This window comes from Carassius gibelio, chromosome A7 (assembly GCF_023724105.1).
Source record: "Carassius gibelio isolate Cgi1373 ecotype wild population from Czech Republic chromosome A7, carGib1.2-hapl.c, whole genome shotgun sequence".
Classification (NCBI taxonomy): Eukaryota; Metazoa; Chordata; class Actinopteri; order Cypriniformes; family Cyprinidae; genus Carassius; species Carassius gibelio.
The window spans coordinates 3,188,712-3,213,758 of NC_068377.1; the positions used below are offsets into that span (position 1 = coordinate 3,188,712).

At 36.5% G+C, this 25,047-nt stretch overlaps 2 protein-coding genes across 6 annotated transcripts in view; both read left to right on the forward strand.

The window, feature by feature from the left end:
* The window catches only part of LOC128016431 (signal-induced proliferation-associated 1-like protein 3), a 49,902-nt gene extending 36,597 nt beyond the window's left edge, over positions 1-13,305 (forward strand). For 3 of the 5 annotated variants that reach the window (XM_052600920.1, XM_052600922.1, XM_052600923.1), the window contains 5 exons: positions 4,885-4,983; positions 5,141-5,225; positions 6,206-6,284; positions 6,417-6,612; positions 9,225-9,373. In XM_052600920.1, coding sequence (XP_052456880.1) covers positions 4,885-4,983; positions 5,141-5,225; positions 6,206-6,284; positions 6,417-6,593 — 440 coding nt within the window. In that variant the 3' untranslated portion in view covers positions 6,594-6,612; positions 9,225-9,373. Of the gene's footprint in view, positions 1-4,884; positions 4,984-5,140; positions 5,226-6,205; positions 6,285-6,416; positions 6,613-9,224 lie in introns of all 5 variants that reach the window. The other 2 variants (XR_008184173.1, XM_052600924.1) reach the window with 2 other exon arrangements.
* A 1,553-nt stretch (positions 13,306-14,858) lies between these two features.
* Positions 14,859-25,047, forward strand: part of LOC128016432 (sodium/potassium/calcium exchanger 3-like) — a 41,910-nt gene continuing 31,721 nt past the window's right edge. The window contains exons 1-2 of the mRNA XM_052600925.1: positions 14,859-15,281; positions 19,955-20,047. Coding sequence (XP_052456885.1) covers positions 15,173-15,281; positions 19,955-20,047 — 202 coding nt within the window. The 5' untranslated portion in view covers positions 14,859-15,172. The remainder of the gene's footprint in view (positions 15,282-19,954; positions 20,048-25,047) is intronic.

Consider the following 25,047-nt stretch of genomic DNA (forward strand, 5'->3'; position numbering starts at 1 on the left):
TCGCCTTGGGGGGATCTGGTCCTGACCACATGGCTGTGGTGGTCTTCTGCTCCACCCTGGGGGCCTTCCCCCCTGACCACACGGTTGTGGTGGTCTTCCGCTCCACCCTGGAGGACTCTGGCGTCGACCACAAGGATGTGGTGGTCTTCTGCTCCGCCCTGGGGGGCTTCATGTTGTTGTTTTTGCTTTTTGTTTTTGTGTTCCCTCCTGTCCCTGTTCCCCTCTGTTAGTCTGGCCCTCCGTCCCTCCCCCTGAACCTCCTCCGGTCCTCCTCCCTCCTGGTCTCCCTGTTTTGTGTTTACATTCTGGTGCCTGTTCCCCATGTTTTTCTTTTCTGGCCCTCTGTCCCTCCCCCTAAGCCTCCACCTGTCCGCCTCCCTCCTGGTCTCTGTTTTGTGTTTATCGTGGAGCGTCTGGGAGCCGCTCCGTAGAGGGGGGTATTGTCACAGTGTCTGGGTTGTGTTCCCCGGGGTTCCACTAGATGTCCTCCTTTCTCACGGTGTCTGTCACCTTATCACTTCCTGTTCCCTTATTTGGTCACCTTCCTCCTTTTTTTAGTTAATTGATTGTTCCCCACCTGTCTCCAGTTCCCTCATCACCCTTCTGTGTATTTATACCCAGTCTGTCTTAGTCTGTGTCACGGAGTCCTTGTCTTATGTGTGATACTTTCCTGAGTCTGCTCTTGCCGTGTGTTATTGTTTTTGTTTGTTATATTGTTGGATATTCTGGTTTTGACCCTGCCTGGACTGTTTACCCTTTTGGATTTGCCCTTCAAATAAAATCTCACACCTGCATTTGGATCTCTCTGTGTTTCCTGTATCACCAAACGTGACACATTCTTACCTGTTTTAACTAAAAACAAATGTAGAAAACATGCCTTGAATATTTTACGTCCATTTCAGAGAGAGAAAGATACATTTTAGGTAATATTCTTTATCTGTTACTACTGGCGTTCCTCAAAGCTCTGTCTTGGGCCCTCTTTTATTTATTATCATCTGGTCATATGTTTAAGATATTTGGTATTAATTTCAACTGCTATGCAGATAACATCCAGCTCTATTTGTCCTCCAAGCCTCTACTCTTCGTTCTTCTTCCCTTTTGGACTGAAAGATTAAATCAAAGCCTGGTTTTCGTGCAACTTTCTCAAGCTAAATGCCGATAGAAATAAAATAAAAAGTTATTGGTGACACTAAATCCAATTTGGCAAAATCCAACAGTTCACTTACTATTGATAATTCAGTAGTTAGCAATTACATAGTAATATATATATATATATATATATATATATATATATATATGAATGATATAATCAATTTAATACTAACCTTTTGTGTTAGTATATTGCCATGTTCATCACCTCACCTTCTTTTGTATTCGTTTGTCTTTAGCTACAGGGAGGCTCTGTTCCTCCTCTTCCTCTGTGAGGTTTCATTTTCCCTTACTCCTGCTTTCAGTCTCTTTTGTTTCTAAGCTTTTGTTACAGTAAATGCTGCCTGTTTAAAAATAAGCTGATCTACGACAAGCCTCCGCTCCATAAGCAAATTTAGCAAGCCTTTAAAGATACGAATCAAGGCCTGAATGGCACTGACATTTTCAAATGAGTGTAAAGCTTAGGCAGATGGGGCTAGGCTGGGGCTGGTTGGGATAAGGGTATTAAACGGCCTCAAATCAAGACACTGTCTCTGGGCCATCTGTTATGTGCCTCTGCCCTGTGCTTCTCCCCCTCGATTGTTCAGCAGTTACATCTTCCAGGCCCTTCTTTAAAATGCATATGGGTGTGCATGTGTGTAAATACTCAAGAAACACAGACTGTCAGTAGAAACACCTCTCAAATTGTGCAGTTCGGGGCAGAGTTAGAAGTTACTGTCAAAAAGATTCCAAAGCCTAACTGCAGTTAAAATGTTATTTTCACATATAAAGTTATTATCTGTTATATGTTATATTTGCATGTGGGTTTAATTATAAATCAGTTTTAATAATATTTTGTCATGCAATGATTAAATGCACTTATTTTGATGTGTTGACTAACATACAAAAGCGCATTTAAAGTACTTTGATTATAATTTTTACATAAAAAGTTTATATATTTGAAATGTACTAAATTGCAACTTCGTCAGTACAAATGAGTAATTACCATTATATTTAAATGCATGACATATAAGTTTCGTTTACACTTTATTTTAAGGTGTACTTGTTCCAGTATAATTATGTAATTAAGTACGGAGTAATATTAATTAACTACATGTACTTACTAAATGGTTATGTGGTGTTAAATATAAAATCAAAGAAGGCTGTGAAAATTAATCTGCATTGTTAATCATTTTGATCTTTTATAAAAAAAAAAATGTTACCTTTCATTGGATAATAATAATTTAAAATGGGGAGAAATATCATTATGAAATAAAGGTTTTTCTCTAATACACATTGGCCACAATTAATGGCACCCTTTTATTCAATACTTTTTGAAACCTTCATTTGTCAGTTTATCAGCTCTAAATGTTCTGCTATAATGCCTGATGAGGTTAGAGAACACTGGACAAGAGATCAGAGACATCTCCTTCATCCAGAATCACTCCAGACCCTTTAGATTCCCAGCTTCTCCTCTTCAGTTCACTCCTCTCATTTTCTGTAGGGTTCAGGTCAGAGGACTGGAATGGCTATAGCAGAAGCTTGGTTTTGAGCTCAGTGGCCCATTTCTGTGTTGTTTTTGAGGATTGTGTTTGGGTTATTGTACAGTTGGAAGATCCAAACATGGCTCATTATAAGATTTCTAACAGAGTCAGTCACTTACTGATTTTTTATCTGTTGGTATTTGATAGAATCCGTGATGCCATGTATCTAAACAAGATGTCCAGGACCTCCCGACATCAAAAATACAGCAGTATATTTCATTGTACACATGGGGTACTCTTTATCTCTGTGTTCACCGAAACCATCTTGAGTGTTTACTGCTAAAAAGCTCATTTTTAGTTTCATCTGATCATAGAAGCCAGTCCCATTTGAAGTTCCAGTCGTGTCTGAGAACTGAATATGCTTTAGTTTGTTTTTGGATGAGCTAGGAGAATTTTTCTTGAAACCCTCCCAAACAACGTGGTGATGTAGGTGCTGTTTGACAATGTTTTAAGGTTTTCTGACTCACAGACTCAACTATTTTCTGCAGTTCTCCAGCTGTGATCCTTGGAGAGTCTTTAGCCACTCAACTCTCCTCCTCACCACACATTATGATGATATAGAAACACATCCTCTTCCAGGCAGATTCATAACATTATATTTTGATTGTGAAGTTTTAATTATTGCCCTGATGGTGGAAATGGGAATTTTCACTGCTCTAGCTCTTTTCTTATAGGCACTAATTTGTGAAGATCAATTATCTTTTGATGCACATCAGAAATATATTCTTTGGTTTTTCTCATTGTGATGGATGATTAAGGGAATTTGGGATTTGTTTTCTCTCCTTTTTATATTTCTTTGAAACGGGAAGCCATGGCTGGATAATTTCACATTTATAATCACACTGCTCAAAATTGTGATTATGAATGGCAATATACTTCAGAGATATTTTTCTCATAAGAATTTGTAGGGGTGCCATTAATTGTGTCCAGCGAGTATTTGAGAAAAACCTTCATTTCATAATGATATTTTCCCCATTTTAAATTCTTATTATCCAATATAAAGTTATATTTTTGTGAATAAAAAAAAAAACTAAAAAGGATTAACAATGCAGAAGAATTTTCATAGCCTTCTTTGATCATATTTACCAAGGGTGCCAATATTTTTGGCCATGACTGTATTTTAGTTTATCCTAAATACTTGTCAGTACATTCACCAGTACTTTAATTATATTTCAAAGACAATAGAAATAATGATGAAATTACATATAAAGATGTAAGATGTAAGTCCTTCTTAGTGGGTCAGACATCACTCTAAATTTCAGTTTATCGCATTAAATATAAATGTAAACTATAATGCATTTGTATTTAACTGTAATTAACATGCAATAAAGTGTCAGAAAACATTACATTTCATTCTTTTAAACTGTACTATTTTCCAAATTACGCATCATACATCCTTCACCATGCCTTTCACTTAGATGATCACATGAACTGTAAAAAGTGTTATTAATTTATAGAATGATTTCAAATGCTATATTCATGTTTAAAAACAGACTAAAGGCTTATTTATATTTCTGTGCCCGATTCATGCTGTAAGCTCTAAAATAGTTGCAGTGGTTAAAGTGTATCCTGTGCCATACGTCTCTCCAGCGTAACTCATGTTGCATCTACACAGACAGCAATAGCTGTGATTCGGCCAATTTGAAACCAGAGACCCCCAGGATGACAAAAAATAAGTGCATTGGGACTGAATGTAATGGAGAACAGAGAAGGTCATAACCCATAAACAAGTTGTTATCCAAAAACATCCAAAAATGTATTTGTTGAAGCATATAACAATAATTTCAGTCTTAAGAGATGAAGAGAGAACTCCACTAAGCTCCAAACAGTTGCAAATGCACAAAAAAAAAAAAAAAAAAAAATCTTGAATAGAAGCTGCGGTATATTTGTAGCAATTGCCAAAAATACATTGTATGGGTCAAAATTATTGATTTTAGTTTTCTTTTTTTTGCCATAAAATATTAGGATATTAAGTATAGATCATGTTCCATGAATTTCCTACTTTAAATATATTCAAATGTAATTTTTTATTAGTAATATGTATTGCTAAGAACTTAATTTTGACAACTTTAAAGGCGATTTTTTCAATATTTAGATTTTCTTTTCTTTTTTGCACCCTCAGATTTCAGATTTTCAAATAGTTGTATTTCTAATAATAAATACTAAATACTCTCCACAAAGCCATTTTAAAATATATTTTTGTTGATTTCAGTTCTCTCAGAGACCACAGATTCGTCTGAAGAAGAGTGGCAGTCGATCTCTGATCTGGCCAACGCCTGTCGGAACATTCTGGAGGCTTTGTCTCGAGAAGGTGAGAAATGGCAATTTTCAGTGGAAGAAATGTGTCTGAACATCTGAAAGTGTGAGCTGGAGTGAGTCAGTTGAGTCTGTTCAGTAATAATGCTGGTTTAGATACTTTACTGTCACAAGATGGAATATTAATGATGTCATTTCCTGCTGGGTTTCAGACCGGAAGTCAGGAGATGGATCACAAGCATCCCCAGACAACCAGTCAGGTCAGACAGACACCCGGTTTAAAGACGTCAAGGACAGGTGAGGATGACCGTGCCATGAACTTTTAGTTTTTCTAGAGTTTGCATGTTTTGAAGTCCACATTGTTGTTCAAAGAAATGACAATGGCTGTAGCATTTCTATCATAAAACAGTGGCCAGTTATTCAAGATTAAACATTTGAATTGCATACAAAACATACTTCTTGTATTAATTTTTCTGAAAAGTCATTTGCACATCAGCTGACATTCACCACTAATAAGCTACTACTATTGTAGAAATGTAATTTTCTGTAAAGTTGCCTTTCAATGATTTGTATTGTATAAAACACTATACAAATAAACTTGAATTGAATTGAATTGAATTGAACTGAAGGTAGTTTGGCCAGTAATAAACAAGGACTTGATCACCAGTCCATTGGCGCCCCCTGGAGACATTTGTTATAATACATACTGTTCATACGATAATTATTATCATGTATATTATTCATTTTAACAGTGTTGTTCTATTAAATTCTTTGTTACTTTATTTGAACAAAATAGTATTGCCTCATTGATATTATATGTATTATGTTATTTTAATATAAAATAGGTCTATAGGTCTTAGGTCTATTACCACCAAAAAATTTAATAAACTGATTAATCCGATTTTAATTTTTTCAAAATAATCAACTGATTACTCACTTACCAAAATAATAATTTGTGACAGCCCTACAAAATATTAAACAGCAAAAACTGTTTTTAATACTGATAAAAATCAGTAATGTCTCTTGAGCGGCAAATCAGTTTATTGGAAATATTTCGGAAGATCGTGTGACACTGGAGTAATGATGCTGAAAATGCAGCTGTGCATCACAGGAATAAATTACATTTGAACAGATATTCAGATAGAAAAAAACAGCTATTTTAAATTGCAATAATATTTCAGAATATTACTGTATTTTTTACTACTTTTTTAAAAAAACGTTATGACTGGACATCATTGTGTTTCTTGGTGTTCTTCTTTCTCTCCCTGCGTTCGCAGTGACTCGCCTGGTCACCTTGAGGAGAAAGTGTCCCAGCTAGAAGCCATGCTGAAGCGCCTGCAGGACGACCTCCAAAAGGTACTTTGTCCTCTGTGGGTTTGTCACATCACAGCTCTCTCTGTCGCAGCACTCTTCCCACACTGTAACCCCTTCAAATATCTCCCATTCAATACATCCACCCATCCTTGTCTGTATATCTGCCCTGTCCAGTCCTTGCCCTCTTCGCTTCTTCAAAGAGCCACTGCTACTTCACAGAGCCAATCACACAGAGGGACTGTAGAGGTAGGGCGGGACAAGCAAAAGAAACCTGTCTTGTCATTGAGCAGGGTGAACAGAGGAGATGAGAAGATTGCTGGAGGGACAAGCCATGCTCACTCTCAACACTAACCCACCAATGGCAGTTAAGGCAAGTAGAGCATGAGATTTTTACTCAGATTTTAATCAGTAACAAAAACAACAACAACAACAACGTGTTTGACATTTCTCACTTGATCTACAACAAGATGATGGAAAAGTATAGCTGAAAGAAATAGTTCACCCAAAAATAAACATTTGCTGAAAAGTTTGTTTCCTCATCAGATTTGGAGAAATGTAGCATTGCATCACTTGCTCACCAATGAAGTGAATGGGTGCCGTCAGAAAGAGAGTCCAAACAGCTGATAAAAACATCACAATAATCCACAGCACTCCAGTGCATCAGTTAATGTCTCTAGAAGAGAAAAGCTCCATGTTTTTAAAATGAAATCCATACTTAAGACATTTTAAATCACATAAAACACTAGTTCTCTATACATATAATTGCTTTCTTCAAGGAACAGCCGTCTGTTCTGAATCAGGAGAGAAATCTGCGCAGATCAAGCACCATGTACAAGCTCTAAACAAAGATGTGTGGAGGACGTTCACTGGAGGAAGTTGTATTATCGATTATGGACTCATATTATAGCTGGAAGCGATGGTTTGAAGTTAAAAACATTTTAATGATGGGTTTCAATCAAATCGATTAATTTTAATTGATGGACTGGAGGTGTGTGGATTATTGTGATGTGTTTATCAGCTGTTTGACTCTCATTCTGACGGCACCCATTCACTGCAGAGCATGCATTGATGAGAAAGTGATGCAATGCTACATTTCTCCAAATCTGATGAAGAAACAAACTCATCTCCATCTTGGATGAACTGAGCTAATTTTCATTTGAAAGTGAACTATTCCTTGAAAGAGGTGATGTTAGTTAGTTATTGCACTGACTAATATTAACTAATGGTAAAGTGTCTTCATTAACAGGGATTTGTTCGTTTAGATTAAAGACTCGACCTTCAATTTCTTGGTTTGGAAAAGCAGTTTTAAAACACAATGTTAAGTTAGAATATGTTGTACTAATAAACATACAAAAATAATTATAACACTTTATTTTAGTGTCATTGTTACACATTTCATCTACTTACAGTAGTAATAACTGTAAATTATGTATAATGACATGCAACTAACCTCAAATCTAACCCTAATCCTAACCCTATACCCGTCTTGTTGATTAATATTGCTCAGTACTTAAATATATAATTACACTTTTTTACACTTTTTACAGTTTTGTTGTTATTGCTCCTCTGCTACATTGGATGTTAGGAAATGGAGTGATTTGAGGTTGATTTTGATTGGCTGGTAAAAGCACAAAGAGTAGGCGTGTCATAGTACACACACACACACACACACACACACAATATAATTACTGCAGACCATTAACATTAACCTACACCTGTATGACTGAAGTGCATGTGCAGGTCTCTGAGTCAGGATGAGTATTCTAGCTGATCCAGGGTCTCAGTTCTCCTTTGTTTGATCCCATTATCCACGTAAGGTCAGGAAGGGAAAGCGAGGGTGAGCATGGTTGACTGCATAATGTCCCACAGTTTTCCAGCACACTCATCTAGGTAAATCATAGCTTACTGAAGACTTCGGTCACCTTCAGAGAAAAGTGTGGCCTTATGAACATTACAATACATGCACAGATAACAGTCGACTGTCAACTGCTGCCATGTTTAGAGGCATCATTGCTTTTTCAGTGTTTTTAGGCGTTAAAATCATTCAGCATGCATGAAAACTATGAAAAATGCATGTATTTTTCTTTTCAAGAATGTCCAGCGCTTAACGAATGCTTCATGTGACTGATGCAGCATTTCTGATGCCACTTTGGGCTTTGTTTTTATTTTTTTGCTGAAATCAAGAACTAATTTGCATGCAGGTCCTGATTTACTAATTTGCTTGTTCAATCTAAAATATACAGACATTTATTCACAATTTATTTTGTGGAAAAATAAGCACACCCCTCAGTTTTGTAGCTGGTCTTGCATCCATTTGACAGAAATAACCTGTCGACATTTGTATAACTTTCTCTCAGTCTATCATGCATAATTCAGAGAGAGATTATTACTTTTATTCAGCAATCATGCATTAAATTGATCAAAATACATTCAAGTAAATGCTTTTGCACTTTCTATTTCTAAAATCATTATCATGTTTTTCTTTAAAGATATTAAGCAGCAAAAAGTTTTTAACATTGATAATAATCAAAAATGTTTATTGAGCATGATTTCTGAAGATCATGTGACCCTGAAGACTGGAGTAATGATGCTGAGAATTCAGCTATAAATTACATTTTACTATATTAACAAAGAAAAGTTATTTTTCTGCATTTTTGATCATATAAATGCAGCTTTGTTGAACAGAAGAGACTTCATGACACTGCTTACACATGCAAACCTCCAGTAAATCAGGACCTCAGCGTAATAATCAGTTTTTTGTTCATCTAAGGATCAATGTTTGCCTTGCATGTAATATTGTGGCATATTTTGTTTGTGTGTGCAAATCAAGCAAGCCATCCTTTCCCCAGCTTCAGCCATCTGTGTGTCATTCCATCGATATATTCAGGCATAGGAAACCCTCATGTGGCGTGGATGTGTCCTACTGATACAGCGTGAGAACGCTCAGACCTGAACGTGACTGTGTTTGCATGCCTCCCACAGGAGAAAGAGGACAAGGCAATGCTTCAAGCAGAGGTGCAAAGTCTCAGGCAGAACAACCAGCGCTTGCAGGAAGAGTCCCAGAGCACCGTGTCACGGCTCATTAAAGTCACCGAACTGCTCTGCAACGTCAACAAACCCTGCTAGCATCGAAGGCTAAACCATGGCAGCAAGAAAGATCAGAAGACGCATGAAAAGGCCAATGAAAATGTTAGCAAATCCCTAAAAAATTTATCTTAAGTGACAAGAACATTGATGAGCCTTACTAGAAAAATGCACGAAATGAACTGATCAGCTAAGTTCATTCTTACTCAAATAAATCTTACTATTAGAGTCATCTCGGTTGCACCCTAAAAGGTTTTCAGGGCTAGATTTAACATTGTCCCATCACTGTGACAGCTCGTTAACAACGATAGCCAGGTGCAAGATCCGATCTCGTAGAAAACTCTTAATCAAAATTGGCTAAAAGAGACTTTGGAAAACATTTAGTGACAATAAATGTTCAAAATCATATTATCTTTAAATATTTTTCATCCGATTCTTATATAGTGACATACATGGTCCCATCAAAAGATTGTGTCCAGATCCTGAGCAATGCATTCTAGAGAACTTATTGGTGTTGATATAGGTGGCTTCATGTACTTCAGTGTATATATTAGAGGAAAATTATTAACATGTCAGTGTAATTGTAACCCTGTATTAAACATCACAGTATCAGAAATAGACAGAGCCCTTTTCTGTGCTGGCAGTTGGTTAAAAGCTTCTTGCTCATCTCCAGAGTGAATGTGCTAACGTTACAACACCACGAGCAAAATCATCAAATTTGTGCAATTTGTTTTTGTTTGTTTTTTTGCGACTACCCTTGTGAAAAAGAAGTGCACTTGATTGTATTGAATGTGCACTTGTAGTGTACTTCAAATCTTAAAAAAAGTACATTTTTAAAAAACTTGAATTGCAGATAATATAATATTAATGAAATAAAAAGGTACTGTAAGAGACACTTTCTTGACTATATTTCTTAATACACTTAAGTACACTTTTAAAAAGTTATAATAAAGTCAATTTAAGTTTTCATTTAAAGTATATTTTAAATTAGTTTAAATCATTTTTGTCGTACTTTAAAGAAGTACGCTTATTTTGATGTGTTTATTAATATACTAAAGCACATGCAAAGCACTTAATTATAATTTTAACCATAGTGTGTTATTCAGTATTACATTTAAAGTTAATAAATATTAAAAGTCCTAATTTACAGATGCGTAATAAAAAAATATATCAGTTTCATTAGATATTACGCAATATTTTAGTTTATCATAAATGCTTGTCAGTACATATCATCTGTACTAACAAAGACAATAGAATTAAGTTAGAAATCCTACTTAAGTGGGTCGGAAAGGCACTGCTTTTTGCCTTTTTTTATAAATTAATGGCAATTGCATTAATTATAATATAAATTTAAACTATTTTCATTTAATTGCAATTAATAATTTAATTAACATTAAGACTTAAGTTTATTTGTTTTAAGCGTATGATTTCTGTAATAATACTTTATAAAAGTGTACGTCTTTTTCACAAGTGTACAAAATGTGAGGCCATGCAAAATGACTTTCTGTGGTAATTGGATGTTTCTTGTTTTAGCACTGAAAATTTTAGTTTAAAATTAATTCCTGCTTCAAATGCACTGGAATAATTCACTGGACTTGTTTTGTATATTTTATGATTATTACACATACCCGGGGGGATGCTAGTTTTCAGATTAGCCTTTTCAGAGTTGAAGAACTGTCCAATCGGAAATAAGTAATGGGACAAAGTGTATGCCGCGATTATTATTATTATTATTTTTGAATGAAGCCTGATCCCACTGAATCTGAACAGCTCTTGATTTGCAAGGAAACGGATCTTAGTGTTAAGTTACCAAGGAAAGAATGACTTAAAATAGAGCATTTCTGTTTATAAAGATTGCAACCAATTTGATTCAAGTGTTCTCACAACGATTAAAGAGACAAACCAGACCAGTTCTACTTTGTTCTCACACAAATTTCCAAGAGTGCTTTATGTTAAACTGTGAGACAGCACATATTTATAAAACTGTCTTTTATTTTCATATATGCACCCAAATATCACTCTTTACCTCACCTAAAGGTGCACTGATAATGTGACGAGAAGAAGAGCAAAATGACTGGACTCTTGCCTGCACACACACACACACCAAACATGCCAGACTTGAGCACCACCGCAAAGGGAAACGAAATGTTAAATAACCATCCTTCAGCATTACTGTACATCATCCATGTCCTCTCCCCTTCAAATGCTTTTATTTTAGAGTCACTGTGATAACCCGGTACCAGCAGATTCTGATGTGTTACCATGAAATCTATATCTTTATTCTTCTGTAGAGACAAAGTAAGTGTTACTTCCCTCTGATGTGTGTAAAACGGAGTTTGCTGATTAGTTGTTGCCATTAGTGGAGAACGTGTTGAGTTTGAAGAATGCAAGCGGACAGGAAGTACACTGATGCAATCGGGAATGCATTCTGTGGGATTTACTTAGCTAAAGAGCAATGTAAAAGAACTACTTCCTGTTTATCTGTGTGCGACATAGTCTTTTAGATCGTAGGAGGCTGTGAACGAGCAATTTCCAAGCCACCTTCTGTATCTGTGTATGTATTTATAAAAATGTAATAACTTATTAATCTTAAAAAAATGTGGATGTTATTGCTAGATATGTATATTTGAACTGGAAGGGATGCAAATTTGTGAGCCAATGAATGTTTTATTTTTTATGTTATTTTAAATTGTAATAATATTAAGGCATGACATGATAGCAGGTGGCCATATTTTGTTTTACTGGAATAATATCAATCGTTAAGACATTTTCCTGGGTGGAAAACTCCTGAAATTACACTGGAAGGGAACTCAACCGTGGCTGCTTGGAAACTTATGTAACATTCCATCTTTTCATGTTCTTAAGAGTTTTATCATTATTTGTTTTTGTTTTCATTATTATCGTTAAAGCTGTATTGTGAATTTACCTTGTGTTCGATGCTGAAATGTTAACTCTTGACTGCTGTTGGTGACCCAAGTGGTTTTCTAGTTAAAAATAACTTTCGTTGTTATTTATGGATTGGATCGGGACACTCCATCAGCAAAACCTTTCTGAAAAAAAAGAAGAAGAAGAAAAAAAAAATGAATGCATTTAGACTAAATTACTTTCAAACACATCTGTGATTAAATGTATTTTAAAGGGACAGGTTTGTTAATGTCAAACTAATCCCTGTCTTTTCTATGCTATGATGTTTTATGAAGCCATAAATGCTTTTCGACATATAGTAATGCTTTATGTTACAGTTCAGTTTTACTGTTGTTTACAAGATGTCGGTCCTTTTGTTTTAAATGTGATGCTTATATTATGCACTGAAGCATCTGTAAGGTCTTTTAAAGCACATCCTGCTTTCTCTGGAACAAAGCCACAGTCAAATTTAGCAAATCATGCAGATGAACGGCCAAATGTTGCATCGTTTCACTACGACTGTGGCATTTGCAGATTGTGCATTTTAAAAGCGTCTTACAGACAGTTCAAACCACTCCTAAGAATGTGCATTTTCCACTTTGTTAGCGATCATTCTTAGATGTGTTGCTCTTTTTTATGTCATGTTGCTAGCCATGTCATGCCCGAGGACAGATTTACAAATTAAGCTTAGTCCCTGTTAGTACAGTAGCTACTGTTATGTCAATGACTGTTCTAAATTGCCAAATCTGCCAATAATAGCATTGTATCTTACCGATCCCATAAATGATCAGCTCCCAGAACAGAATCAGTAGTTAGCAGGCACTTTTCATAAATAAGTATTCTTACATAAAACAAAAAACCACAGATCCACACACTATGCACACTGGTCTACGACATCGGGAGAGAATTATGACAGGACCGACAGGAATAATCCATCCAGTCAAAACACACTGAGAAATGGTATGGCGATCACTGGAGCTGTACTCGTTTCTTTTAACTGATAGGGATTGATCATGTAATGCATCTGTGAAACTGAGGGATCCTGGCAATAAAAACTGAACTTGTTTCTGTATGAGCTGGTGTCAGAAATGTGTCATTTATAATACTTTGAACTCATTACTTAACACTGAAATATTCAAGAGCGCTATTATCATCAATTTCTCAGTTTCAAGGTAGTCGCATACTAACTGTTCATCTTAAATTGTATGTATTTTATAACAGGGTCTGAGATGATTGTTTTGCACACAACTCTAAACTTAAAGTTTTGTTGTCACAAGGCAGTATTCCCACACACACATCTTAACTATAGCATGGGTGAGAGTAAACGTTGATGAGTATAAATAATAATCATAAATATTAAATGTGACTAAATTAAAATTGCAGCAATTAAATGTGCAGAATGCACATCAAAATATTGCTCATTTCCATTTTTTATTTTCATTTATTTTATTGCTCTTGTCTTTGCAAGGCTTCATCCAGGTCGAGAGGTTTTGCAGAGATGCACGCTCAAAATGGCTGGAATTAATTTAACTGCGTTCACCAACTTAAGTGCATTCAAAGGCATTCTCTGTGTTACGTTTGTTAAGTGTGGACTGTTGATGACAACAATGCTCTGGGTTTTGTCTTTGTTTGTCTCGAGTGTATTGCGTGATATCTTCCAGAACATGGAAGATAAACACGTCTCTGACATCATGCTGAAGTCGTGGCTTATCGCGCGCTCTGGAAACACGAGAGTTGTGTGTATGGTTTCTCTAGTTCTCAAACTAAACTGAAGTGTTCAAAACTAAGAAAAACATCAAAACAAGACTCAACCATTGTAACAGGAAACACGTTTGTTGGTTTGTTGTCTGGTCTTTTTCACAGTGTAATGGAAAATGAGGATGTCTTGACTTGGCTTCATGATCAGATAGTATGATAAATATTTGACCAAAATATTAAGATATGACATTGCATACCTCAAATGTATTATCACATACACTCTACAGTGAGGAGCTGAAGTATGTCAAATATATAACAGTAAAGATCTCCACCTGGCGGTGAACATCGGTATAAAGTTACTTAACTGGGCCTTGTTTGCTTTCTATTTCAATTATCTTTAAAGATATATATGTGTCCCCGGACAACAAAAGCAGTCTTTAGTCGCTGGGGTATATTTGTAGCAACAGCCAAGAATAAAAATAAAATGGGTCAAAATTATTGATTTTTCTTTTATGCCAAAAATCATTAGGATATTAAATTCATGTTCCATGAAGATATTTTGTAATATCAAAAATTATTTTTTTTATTAGTAATATGCATTGCTAAGAACTTCATTTGTACAACTTTCAAAGCTGATTTTCTTAGTATTTAGAAAGGTCAAATATTGTCAAATATTGTCAAATATTGTCCGATCCTAATAAACAATACATCAACGGAAAACTTATTTATTCAGTGTTAGTCAGCTGTTAGTATGTTAGTCAGCTCATCAGCTCATAAGTTTAAAGCACAAAAAGAGTGATCAAACATGCCATGGGGAGAGAGAGAAAAGCTACCTCTCCGTCCCAGTCTTTCAGTCTCAAGAGTGTTTTCACTTTGGTCGTCTACGATCACAGCACAACTAATGGCAAGAGCCGCCCTCAAGTGGCAGCTCAGTGATTTGTGTGTGAGAGAGAGACAGAAAGGGAGAGGGTACCATTTACAACGACCAATGGCATATGAGCACATTTGCGCGCTTTGAAGCAGATGATACCTGCGCGTGTACACGACAGGACCGCGCGCGCGGTTCGATGAGCGATGCGTTCAAACAGTTCGCAGCAGCGCAGTGGTGACTGTGATGAAGAAAAGCAAGACGACTCAAAAGTTTAGTGCAGTAAGAAGGTAGTTATCAGCCCCGCCTTCCAGCAGGAGGAATCCTCGGCGGTCATGTTCTGATTCAGAGGCGGGAGCCGAACAGACGGAGCGGGATGAAGGCGGTGATGCGGAGCGCCAGACGGCGGCCGTTCCGACGCTTCTGCTGCTGCGGAGTCGGGCTTCTCGCGCTCGTGTGGCTCGCACAGGTCCTGCAGCTGACAGGTCAGGACGATCACAGACAGAACATTCATTAGTGTCACTCCAGCATCCTCCTGCTCGTGACGTGCATTTTCAGTTTTGTTTTTTGGAAATCTGAATTGTGCGTCTCCGCATTGGTGCGCCCAAGGAGCATACATATTAAAAAAAAAAAAAAAACATAAAGGAAATAAAATAATTTTAAATAGTTGGTATTTTATACATATATAATAATTATTTAGCCAAAATGTGAACAATTATTAATTTTAAATAGTTTTATTTTATTTATTTATTTATTATTATTTATTTTTTCCTGCCGCTGGTTAAATCCCCTTCACACCTGCGTCACAGCACCACTTAAAGGTGTTTGCCCATGCTTTATATAGAAGCTATACATACCAATTAACTTGGAGTTTGTTATTGGTGCTGTACTATGTATCATGTTGAATGCTACTTTGAATGAATGTAATAAAGATGTTCTTTTACAATACTAAAAACCCATGACTTTACCATTGCGCGTGTCATGTAGTTGAGTGACAGGAACGCTATGCTCCTGATTCTGCAGTAAAAAAAAAAAAAAGGCAGAAAGAGAGGGTGATGTGATAGTGCTTATGAGTTACAAGAAGAGTGAGAAAAAACAATATACATTTTCCTGCCTAAATTACATTATGGGTTGAGAAAGTCCTAGAGATTCACCAATCAATTGGCTGAAAGCAACAATTATATGCTTCCTATAGCAATATTGTTTTATATTAATTAGTAGAAGGCTGGTGCACATTATATAGGGACCTACTCCCATGTCCCAAAAAAAAAAAAAAAAGTAAAAAATAAAAAAAAATTACTATTTGGGCTTTGTCATGTAAGTGCACATCTTTTCAATGTAATTTCTTAAACATCTTGTTCATTCCTTTGTCAAAAAAAAAGGCTGATAATAATTTATAAATACCTTTTACTTACAGATATCCAAGTCAGCATGGAATTAAAATTGACCCACTATTCATTAATTGATTTGTATAATCAGAACCTGTTTTAGAGTACTTCTTTAAAAATAAGCATATTTAAAAATATAAAGCACATTATATAAAACATATCAACCCTTGCCTTTTTTAACCCAGCTTTTCTTTAATGGTAGATCAATCCTTTTGTGGTTTTGAGAACCTTAGAGGTGTTGTCTTTATCAAGTATTTATCTCTTGAAACACTCAAAAATAAATGATTTTTGTATATGAACTTGAGCTTCTTGGATTGCAAACATATTATGTGCGGCAACTGAGTTTGCAAGCACAATGTTAACATCAGAACTGGACGAACCAATGGAAAGCAGGCAATTTACTAAAATCATTTTCACATTTTATTTTTTTCCTGGTCAACCGGCTTACATTTGACTTACTTGCATGATTCAAACCAGTAAAGTGTGTGTTTTAATCCATCAGTATGATCTTTTCTTGACAGGTGACTGCATTATTTAGTTGACCAATGAAATCAGCTGTGGGGCGAGGTTCATGCTTAACTGTTTTAGGAAAAAACCATGCATCATACTTGTATGTCAGCGCTACAACAATAACCTACAGTAACGCATGCCAGCTGTGTGTTAGCTTGCCCAAAGCAATATCAGTCACAGCATAGAAGCAAAAATAAACAACATAAACATTTTAGACAGGATTAGAAAAATATACTCTTATATCTCCAGGTAAAACCATTAAAACTACCTAAGTTTCATATATTGTCTATTGAAGTATGATAGCTTTTGTTAAAAAGAGTACTTATTATGGAAATAATGTACTAAAGTGTAAACTGAATGTAATGTTTTTGGACACATGTTGCATGTTAAAATGTAAATTAAATGCAATTAGCTGAACTTTAGCGCTCAAATGCTTTTTGACTCACTTAAGTAGGACTTTAGAATATTTTATATGTAATTTCATAATTATTTCTGTTGTCTTTTAAATTTTCTTTTTATGGTAAAAACAATTAATTTACTCAATTGGCATTTCCAGTGTAATGCAATGATGTAATAAATATATTTGTAATGATGGTCGCAATTTAGCACATTTAAAATATATTAAATTTAAAACACTACAATTAAAATCCAGCACTTAATATTTAATAGTTAAGCTAGTTAACACATCAAAATAAGTGTACTTCTTTAAAGCATGACAAAAGTTTACTAAAACGTAATGATTTAAATGTACTTTAAAGTAAAACTTTAAATTAGACATTATTGCAAAGTGCACTTTTTAAAAGTGTACTTAAATGTGTTAAGAAACATCAAATTGTCTCTCTTTATGTCGCCTAAGTGGGATTTTATTTCATAAATAATATATTGTCTGCAAGTACTCTTTTTCATGAGGCAAATTAATGATATGTAGACAGATGTTCACTTTCAAGTAAAAAAACAACAACAAAAAAACTGTTATTCTACTCAAGTGTACTTGAATAATGTGATTATTTTGACATTTCTTTAATAAAGAACAGACACAGGTTTATACTGACAGCAGAGCGACCCAGGACAACAAACCGTTCCAGCTTGCAGTGGTGACACTGATCTTCGTGTGTGGCAGAAGTTGTTTAATTTTATGTTTTGTGATGACAGAGAGGACGGTACTGCAGCAGAGGAGCTGATTTTACCCATATATAGCGTCACAAAATGAAAGCTGAAAAAAATATGCCATATAAAGGGAGCAAGAGAGACAGTCTGATAAGAACAACGTTCCAGTGGTTTCTTTCAACAAAACACACAAGACTCAACGTAGAAATCACACGTGAATCCATGTTTGCTGTGTTCTTGATCTTTAAGTTCAGCTTACATTGTAAGCATTTAGATATTGTGTCTTTGCAAGCTTTCGTTCCTTCTTCCTTTTATTCAGATGAGGATGAGAGCTTGCTCTGTCTTGTTCAGTCATTGAGTGTCCTCCTAGGCTTGGTCTGAATGTTTTTTGGATGATAATTTCCTGAGTGCAGACTGGACATCTGTTCATAATGTTCATAATCTAAAGCCTGAACGTTTCATACGTGAAACCAATTGATTAAGATTATATCGTGAAAAAACTCAGTTGTTTATTCTTACTCCAAAGTCAAAGACTTCTTTACCTGTAAATGTTAAAAATCTGTGATTTCTGAGTTCAGACTAATAGAGTGAAGTTTAAGATTATGTTATTTCTAATGTGCTTATCATTCTGTTATTTACAGTGTTATGTAAGATATTTTAAAGTTGTATTTTGACAAGCCACAAGTTGCTCATAATTTAAAGTAGTTAAAGGAATAGTTCACGCAAAAATGAAATTTGCTGAAAATGTCTCACCCAGTAGATGAGTTTGTTATTTATGGGAACTGATTTGGAGAAATGTAGCATCACATCACTTGCTCAGCAATGGATGCTCAGCAGTGAATGGGTGCCGTCAGATTGAGAGTCCAAACAGCTGATAAAAACATTACAATAATCCACAAGTAATACATACCACTCCAGTCCATCAATTAACATCTTGAGAAGAGAAAAGCTGGTTGTTTGTAAGGAAAGAAATCCATCTTTTAACTTTAAACTGCCACTTCTGGCCAAATTCGTAATCCATTATAACGCTACCTAGTAAAAAGTTCATCCCCTGTTGTCCTTTCACATCAAAATCCACCCACATATTAGTTTAAAACGGTTTTGGACTGTTTTGGTGTGTTGGTCCATGCATATTTCTCTTCTGATTCACACAAGAAGACTTTTTCACTGTGGATAGAGGACTCGTATTTTAGCCAGAAGCCAAGATTAGAAATGTCTTCATGTTGGATTTGGTTTTATACAAACATGTAGCTTTTGGCTTCACAAGAAAACAACTGGTGGACTGGAGTGATGTAGATTACTTGTGGATTATTATGATGTTTTTATCAACTGTTTGGACTCTCATTTCGACGGCACCCATTCACTGCAGAGCATCCATTGGTGAGCAAGTGATGCGATGCTACATTTCTTCGAATCTGTTCCCATAAAGAAACAAACTCATCTACAGGGTGAGTACATTTTCAGCAAATTATCATTTTTGAGTAAATAGTTCATTTAAAGAGGCCAAACAGCTCAAGTACTCTGCATGAACAGTTGTTGTTGTTGTTGTTTTGTAAGTGAACTCTTTGGCATTTGAAAAACAGCAAAAATGCAATGCAATTATGATTTTGTGTAGACTATCCGGACACACACAACTCACAAAACAAAACACAAAAATTTTGCCTGAGGCAGATGTTGTCACATCTATCATGAAATACAGAACTGAATAATTTATCTAATTTATGGCAGATTAATTATTCAGTTTAAAAAGTATATGCATATATGTGTAGTCTTTGACGTGATGTATCTTCACAGTATTATATACATATAACCCAGCTGCCCTGAACAACAGAACAGGATGCTGCATAGCTTTGCCACACTGTTGTTTTCTCTTGCTGTCAAGAGAAAACTAAACAAAATGGTTCTGGTTGTACAGTATGTGCGTCAGGACGCACACTTACGTAGTGGAACTTGAAGTGCTTTCTGGTGCCAAATGTTTTCACTCAAGCATACTTGCTTGCAAATACCTTTTTTGGTTTACCTGATGGATTTGTAACTTTGTTTTCATTAACATTGTTGACTGTTGCAGTGACACTTTGCAGATACAAAAGTAAACTTTTGTACACATTTGGTTGTTTGGTGTAGAGATAAATTCATTTCTCATGTCATTACAGAGATCGAGTCTTCATGGCCAGAAACAGACTTTCCCAGACGCAGGGTCCTGCAGTATGGCGTCGAAAATCAAACAATCGACACTCCCAGAGCAGGTGGGCATCAAACCTTTTATAATGTTTGCATTACAGAAAATGTTAAATCTCAAATTTCTATTTAAGATTTTATGGTGTGCTATTTATTGAGTGTTTTCCTGGTCATGTATACAAATGAATGAGAGTGAGAGCAAATATTTGTTTTCCCCAAAGGCCACTGCTTGAAAGATATACAACATTTACACAGTAAATGTATTTGTATGTGTGCATATCTCTTGGCTACTACGGCTGCATGGAGTATATTCTCTAAACTCCCCTTGTGAAAAATTGAGCACTTGTAGCGTAAAGATACACTAAATGTTTTAGAATCTAAACATGTAAAATGTAAAGTCTTGTAAAATTGAACAAAATTAAATGAGTTTGTACTTAAAACAAAAATAAAAATCTTCTTGGTTATCTATGGTAATCCTCGTTCCCTGAAGGAGGGAACAGAGACGTCACGTCGTTGACCGACGAATTGGGATACCACTTCGATAGACCAATCTACTTTGAGTGTAAACGAATTAAAGCAATGCACATTGGCATGCAGTTATTGCATCCAGCTGCTTATATATGTGACCCGTCACGGAAACCAGTGACACAAATCGGCAGTACAACTTTCGAGCAAAATGAGAAAGAAGCATTTTTTTTTTTTTTAATTGGTGATTTTCGTTTTTTTGCTGAATCTGTTAGTTGATATCACAAAGAAGCCTCTGCGTGTTTGAGATAGCAGTATTGGTATATTTAAAAGCGTACATTTTGAGGTTGAAATCAGGTAGTTTCTCTGAGATTCTAGCAGGCAGAAGGGGAGTTTTTATTGTCTGTCTGTATTTCCATACTGGATAAGCCGGCTTTTGTTTCTTTTGTTATTGCCCCCGCCCTCCGAGGGAAGCGTGGCTACTTAGTATGCAGCGCTCTGGCCGGCTATAGCGAACAATCGCTCACTGATTCTGAAGACGATCTGAGCGAAGATGAAAGCGGCATAATAAGACTGTATAATATCCCTAATCTACAACTGAGCGAAGATGACGACGAGGAAGAATGTATTTAGTCCATGTTTAGACCTTCCCACATCTACCTATTGTTATAACAGTAGCTAGCTCATCGGTTATCACAGAATCCTGTTAAAAAAGTCCTAATGCTACAAAATGAAATCAATTCACCAAATTTTATGTAGAAAACCAGCAAATAACAAATAAAATTAGCATCAATATGTACTTTTTGTTTACATAAACATTAAAATAATAACATTAAAAATGATGGCCACATTTGAAAGATTAAAGACTTTTTATAAAAAAGATAAAACTCACAAATTTCAGCCTCTAAATCATTTTTATAAAAGTAAAAAAAGATAAATTACTGACATTTACAATGCACATTCTCCTTTATTATTAATAGTATGCGGTCAGATTTTTCCCGTTGTGTCTGTCGTTGCTATGTAGGGGGTATGGCTTATCTAAATGAGATGTAAATGAGCCCCATTGTCACTCGAAGCAGTGAGAACTGCACAATCTTCAGAGGCTATTTCTGCTTTTTCAGCTTTTTTGAGTGCCTACCTTCAAATGGCCACAACTTATCCAAATATTATCAGATTTCCATGTTACACATCGTTGGGAAGCTTGGAGCCTACACTTTCAGAATCTGAGAATAACTCAAAATGCCCCAGAGCCGACTTGTGTCCCTACTTTCCATGATTGATCACATATAGCGTGACTATGAGAAGACATCAGGTGCAATGCATACCAGGTTTTCGCTGAGGAGCCGAGCCGTTGACCTGGCGGCTCAGTGATGGTACAGCAACCGTGGCGAAGGGACATGACATCTTCGTTCCCTCTTTTAGGGAACGAGGGTTATCATACGTAACCGAGATGCTCCCTTTCAGTCGGACACTCTTGATGTCAGTAACCGACGATTTGGGATCCCTACCAAAGTGCCATGGGTGCTCCTTAGCCCTGTGTGAGGTGATTAAAATCCTCTTGGAAAGGCAAAAGTCTGCTGGGGAAACACAGGCTCCAAGGCTATACCATGGACTATACCGCTTAGGTCTCAATATGGAAACCAGCCTTCCATGGTTCTCACAGATTCATCATGAAGGCCTGGCACAAATATCTGTCAGCAAGGTGCCACGAGCCAGCGGCTTGGTCTGCCTCCTCCAGGGGCAGTGCTTGCAGGTTCACCACTTGGACTTTGATGCGTGTAGTGGGAACCTTGGGCACGTAGCCAGGTCAGGGCCTAAGGATTACCTGGGAGTCAGCTGGCCCAAATCCTAGTCATGAATCGTCGACCGAAAATGCATGCAGGTCCCCTTGTTGGAGACCAGTGCAAGCAGGAGCAGAGTTTTCAATGAAAGAAACTTTAGGTCAACTGAATGCAAAGGCTTGACTGGGCTCTGCAGTAGGGATATTAGCACTAGAGTTAGGTCCCAAGAGGGTATAGAGGGGGGCCGGGAAGAATTTAACCTCCTGGCCCCTTTAAGGAACCTAATGACGGTCATGGTTACCAAAAGACTTCCCATTCACAGGGTCATGGTATGCGGCAATACGGCGACATTAGAAAGACTAAGTAAAACAACAGGCAGTGAGAGGTCTCTGGAGAAGCAAACAGGTCTACCTGAGCGGCTCCAAACCATCTGAAATTAGCTGGACCATCAGGGGATGGAGTCAGCTCTCCCTCCGATGCTGAGATCGACATTCTTGTGGGGTGAAGGTCCACTGGATACCGCTGGTATGCTCTTTGAAGAGGGCCCACCATGTTCCGTGGGTCGCTCCACTGGTTTGGAGGAGCAAGAAGAGCGGTTGTCCCCAGAGGGTTGGTTCCCTGCGGGGTTTGCCACCACTGTTACCCTCAAACCACCCGTGCTACTGTCAGAAGTGGTTCTCATCTGTCCAGCAGAATGAGACCCAGATAGTGGCAGAGGTAATGGGTTGCAGCTCCGAGATGGTCATCTTCCCACAATAGGAACATGACGCATCCATGAAGGCCACCTCAGCATGCTTGACGCCCAGACACGTGAGGCAACAATCGTGACCATCACCAAACCAATGCCAGGTAATGACCGCACCCAGAAACACACGGGTGAAATGGCATCCTTAAAAGGACGAGCCATTGTCTTTGTAAAGATGCACCCATGGAGCTCTTTTAGAGGAAATTGCTCTTTGGGAAATGCACTTTTAGTACTGAGGCGCACAGGGGAGATGACCACTTGCAACACGACAGGGGGTAGTGCAGCCTGAAGTGTGCAATCCGCTCGACACTGGAACGACCGTCACTGAAGCGCCATCTCGCCAACACAAGAAGCTTCCGAGAGCATGCTGAACTCGTAGTTCACAGCAGGCACAGTTGAGCAGAACGGTACTGTCGCTTGGCTCAAACGCGAAAAGCTGGTATGCATTGCACCTGCAATAATTGCATGCCAATGTCCATTGGCTGGTTTAGTTTACACTCGAAGTACATTGGTCTATCGAAGCAATATCCCATTTCGTCAGTCACCAACGTGACGTCAGGAGTGACTGACTGAAAGGGAACTGTCAATATGGATTTGAAAACTGAAGTTGATTTTTTCCTGGGCCCATTTGCAGGTTTAAATTTATTTCTTGTTTAAATCATAAACTCACTTTATTTTGATCGATTTCATAAATAACAAGACTTTTGGTAACACTTTAGTATAGGGTCCAATTCACACTAATAACTACTTGCTTATTAGCATGTCTATTATTAACATATTGGCTGTTTATTAGTGCTTATAAAGTACATATAATGCATGACATCCATAATCCTACCCAATACCCTAAACTTAACAACTACCTTATAAACTATTAATAAGCAGCAAATAAGGGGTTAATTGAGACAAAATACATAGTCAGTGGTTAGTTAATAGTGAGAATTGGACCCTAAAATAAAGTGTGACCAGACTTTTTATATTATGTAATTTCTCAAGTAAAAGTGTATTTATTTTAAAATCATCACTGTTTTCTTCAATTATTCCTTTTTTTTTTACTTGATCTTAATTTTTTTTTTAAGTCTTAAATTTACCTCAATAAAATGAGCATGAGTCCTATTAATGAAATAAAAGACTACTTAAGTTACGTAAACATAGATGTTTTCAAGACTGTATTTCTTAACACGCTTAAGTACACAAAAAGTGCACTTTGTAATAAAGTCAAATTAAAGGTAATATTTTTAAATCGTAGTTTTAATAATTTAGTGTTGCTTTAAAGAAGTACATTAAGGCCCGGTTACATAGACAGAGCTGAGACTAAACCAGGATTAAGCCATTGTTCAATTAGGAAATGTAAGTTATTTTTATTAACATTTATTAACATTATAAACATCAATATTTTAAGATCAGTCAGTGCAAGTTTCTTTCAGTTAAACAGCTCAGACTTACACTTTAGTCTGGGACTAGGTTTAAGCCTTGTCTGTGAAACCGGGTGTAGGTCAGTGTATTAAGACAAAATAAGTAATTATGAAATTACATATAAAGATGTACTTAAGTCCTACTTAAGTGGGTCAAAAATCACTCTTAAGTTCAGCTGAATGTATTTGATACACATTTTAAGCTATAATACATTTTCATTTAATTTTAACAGTCAAAAGTCCAAAAACACTTATATAACATTACACTTAAGTATATTATTTTAAAATACATTATTTATTTTAAATGCATGTTAGAATGTACTACCATTTTTTTTCACAAGTCTGCTCAGTCTTTGGAAAGCAGAGTTCTGTCTGACAAGGCCATATGTTGTTGAGGTGTATAAATTACTGTAGCAAAACAGAAAAGAAAAGACATAAAATGGATGGAAGAGAAAACATACACTGTCCAGAGATATCAGGAGGCTACAGCAAATATAAACAGCTGTCAGGAACAGACACTCTACTGCCACATCTGGAAAACACTTACAGCCATTGATCTCAGACAAATACCTCTGTTGTTATTATTGTAGTTCTGTTGCAGTTTGTATATTATGCAGACAAAGTCCTGAGAACTGAGAACACAGCATGGTCTGTCTGCTTTAATC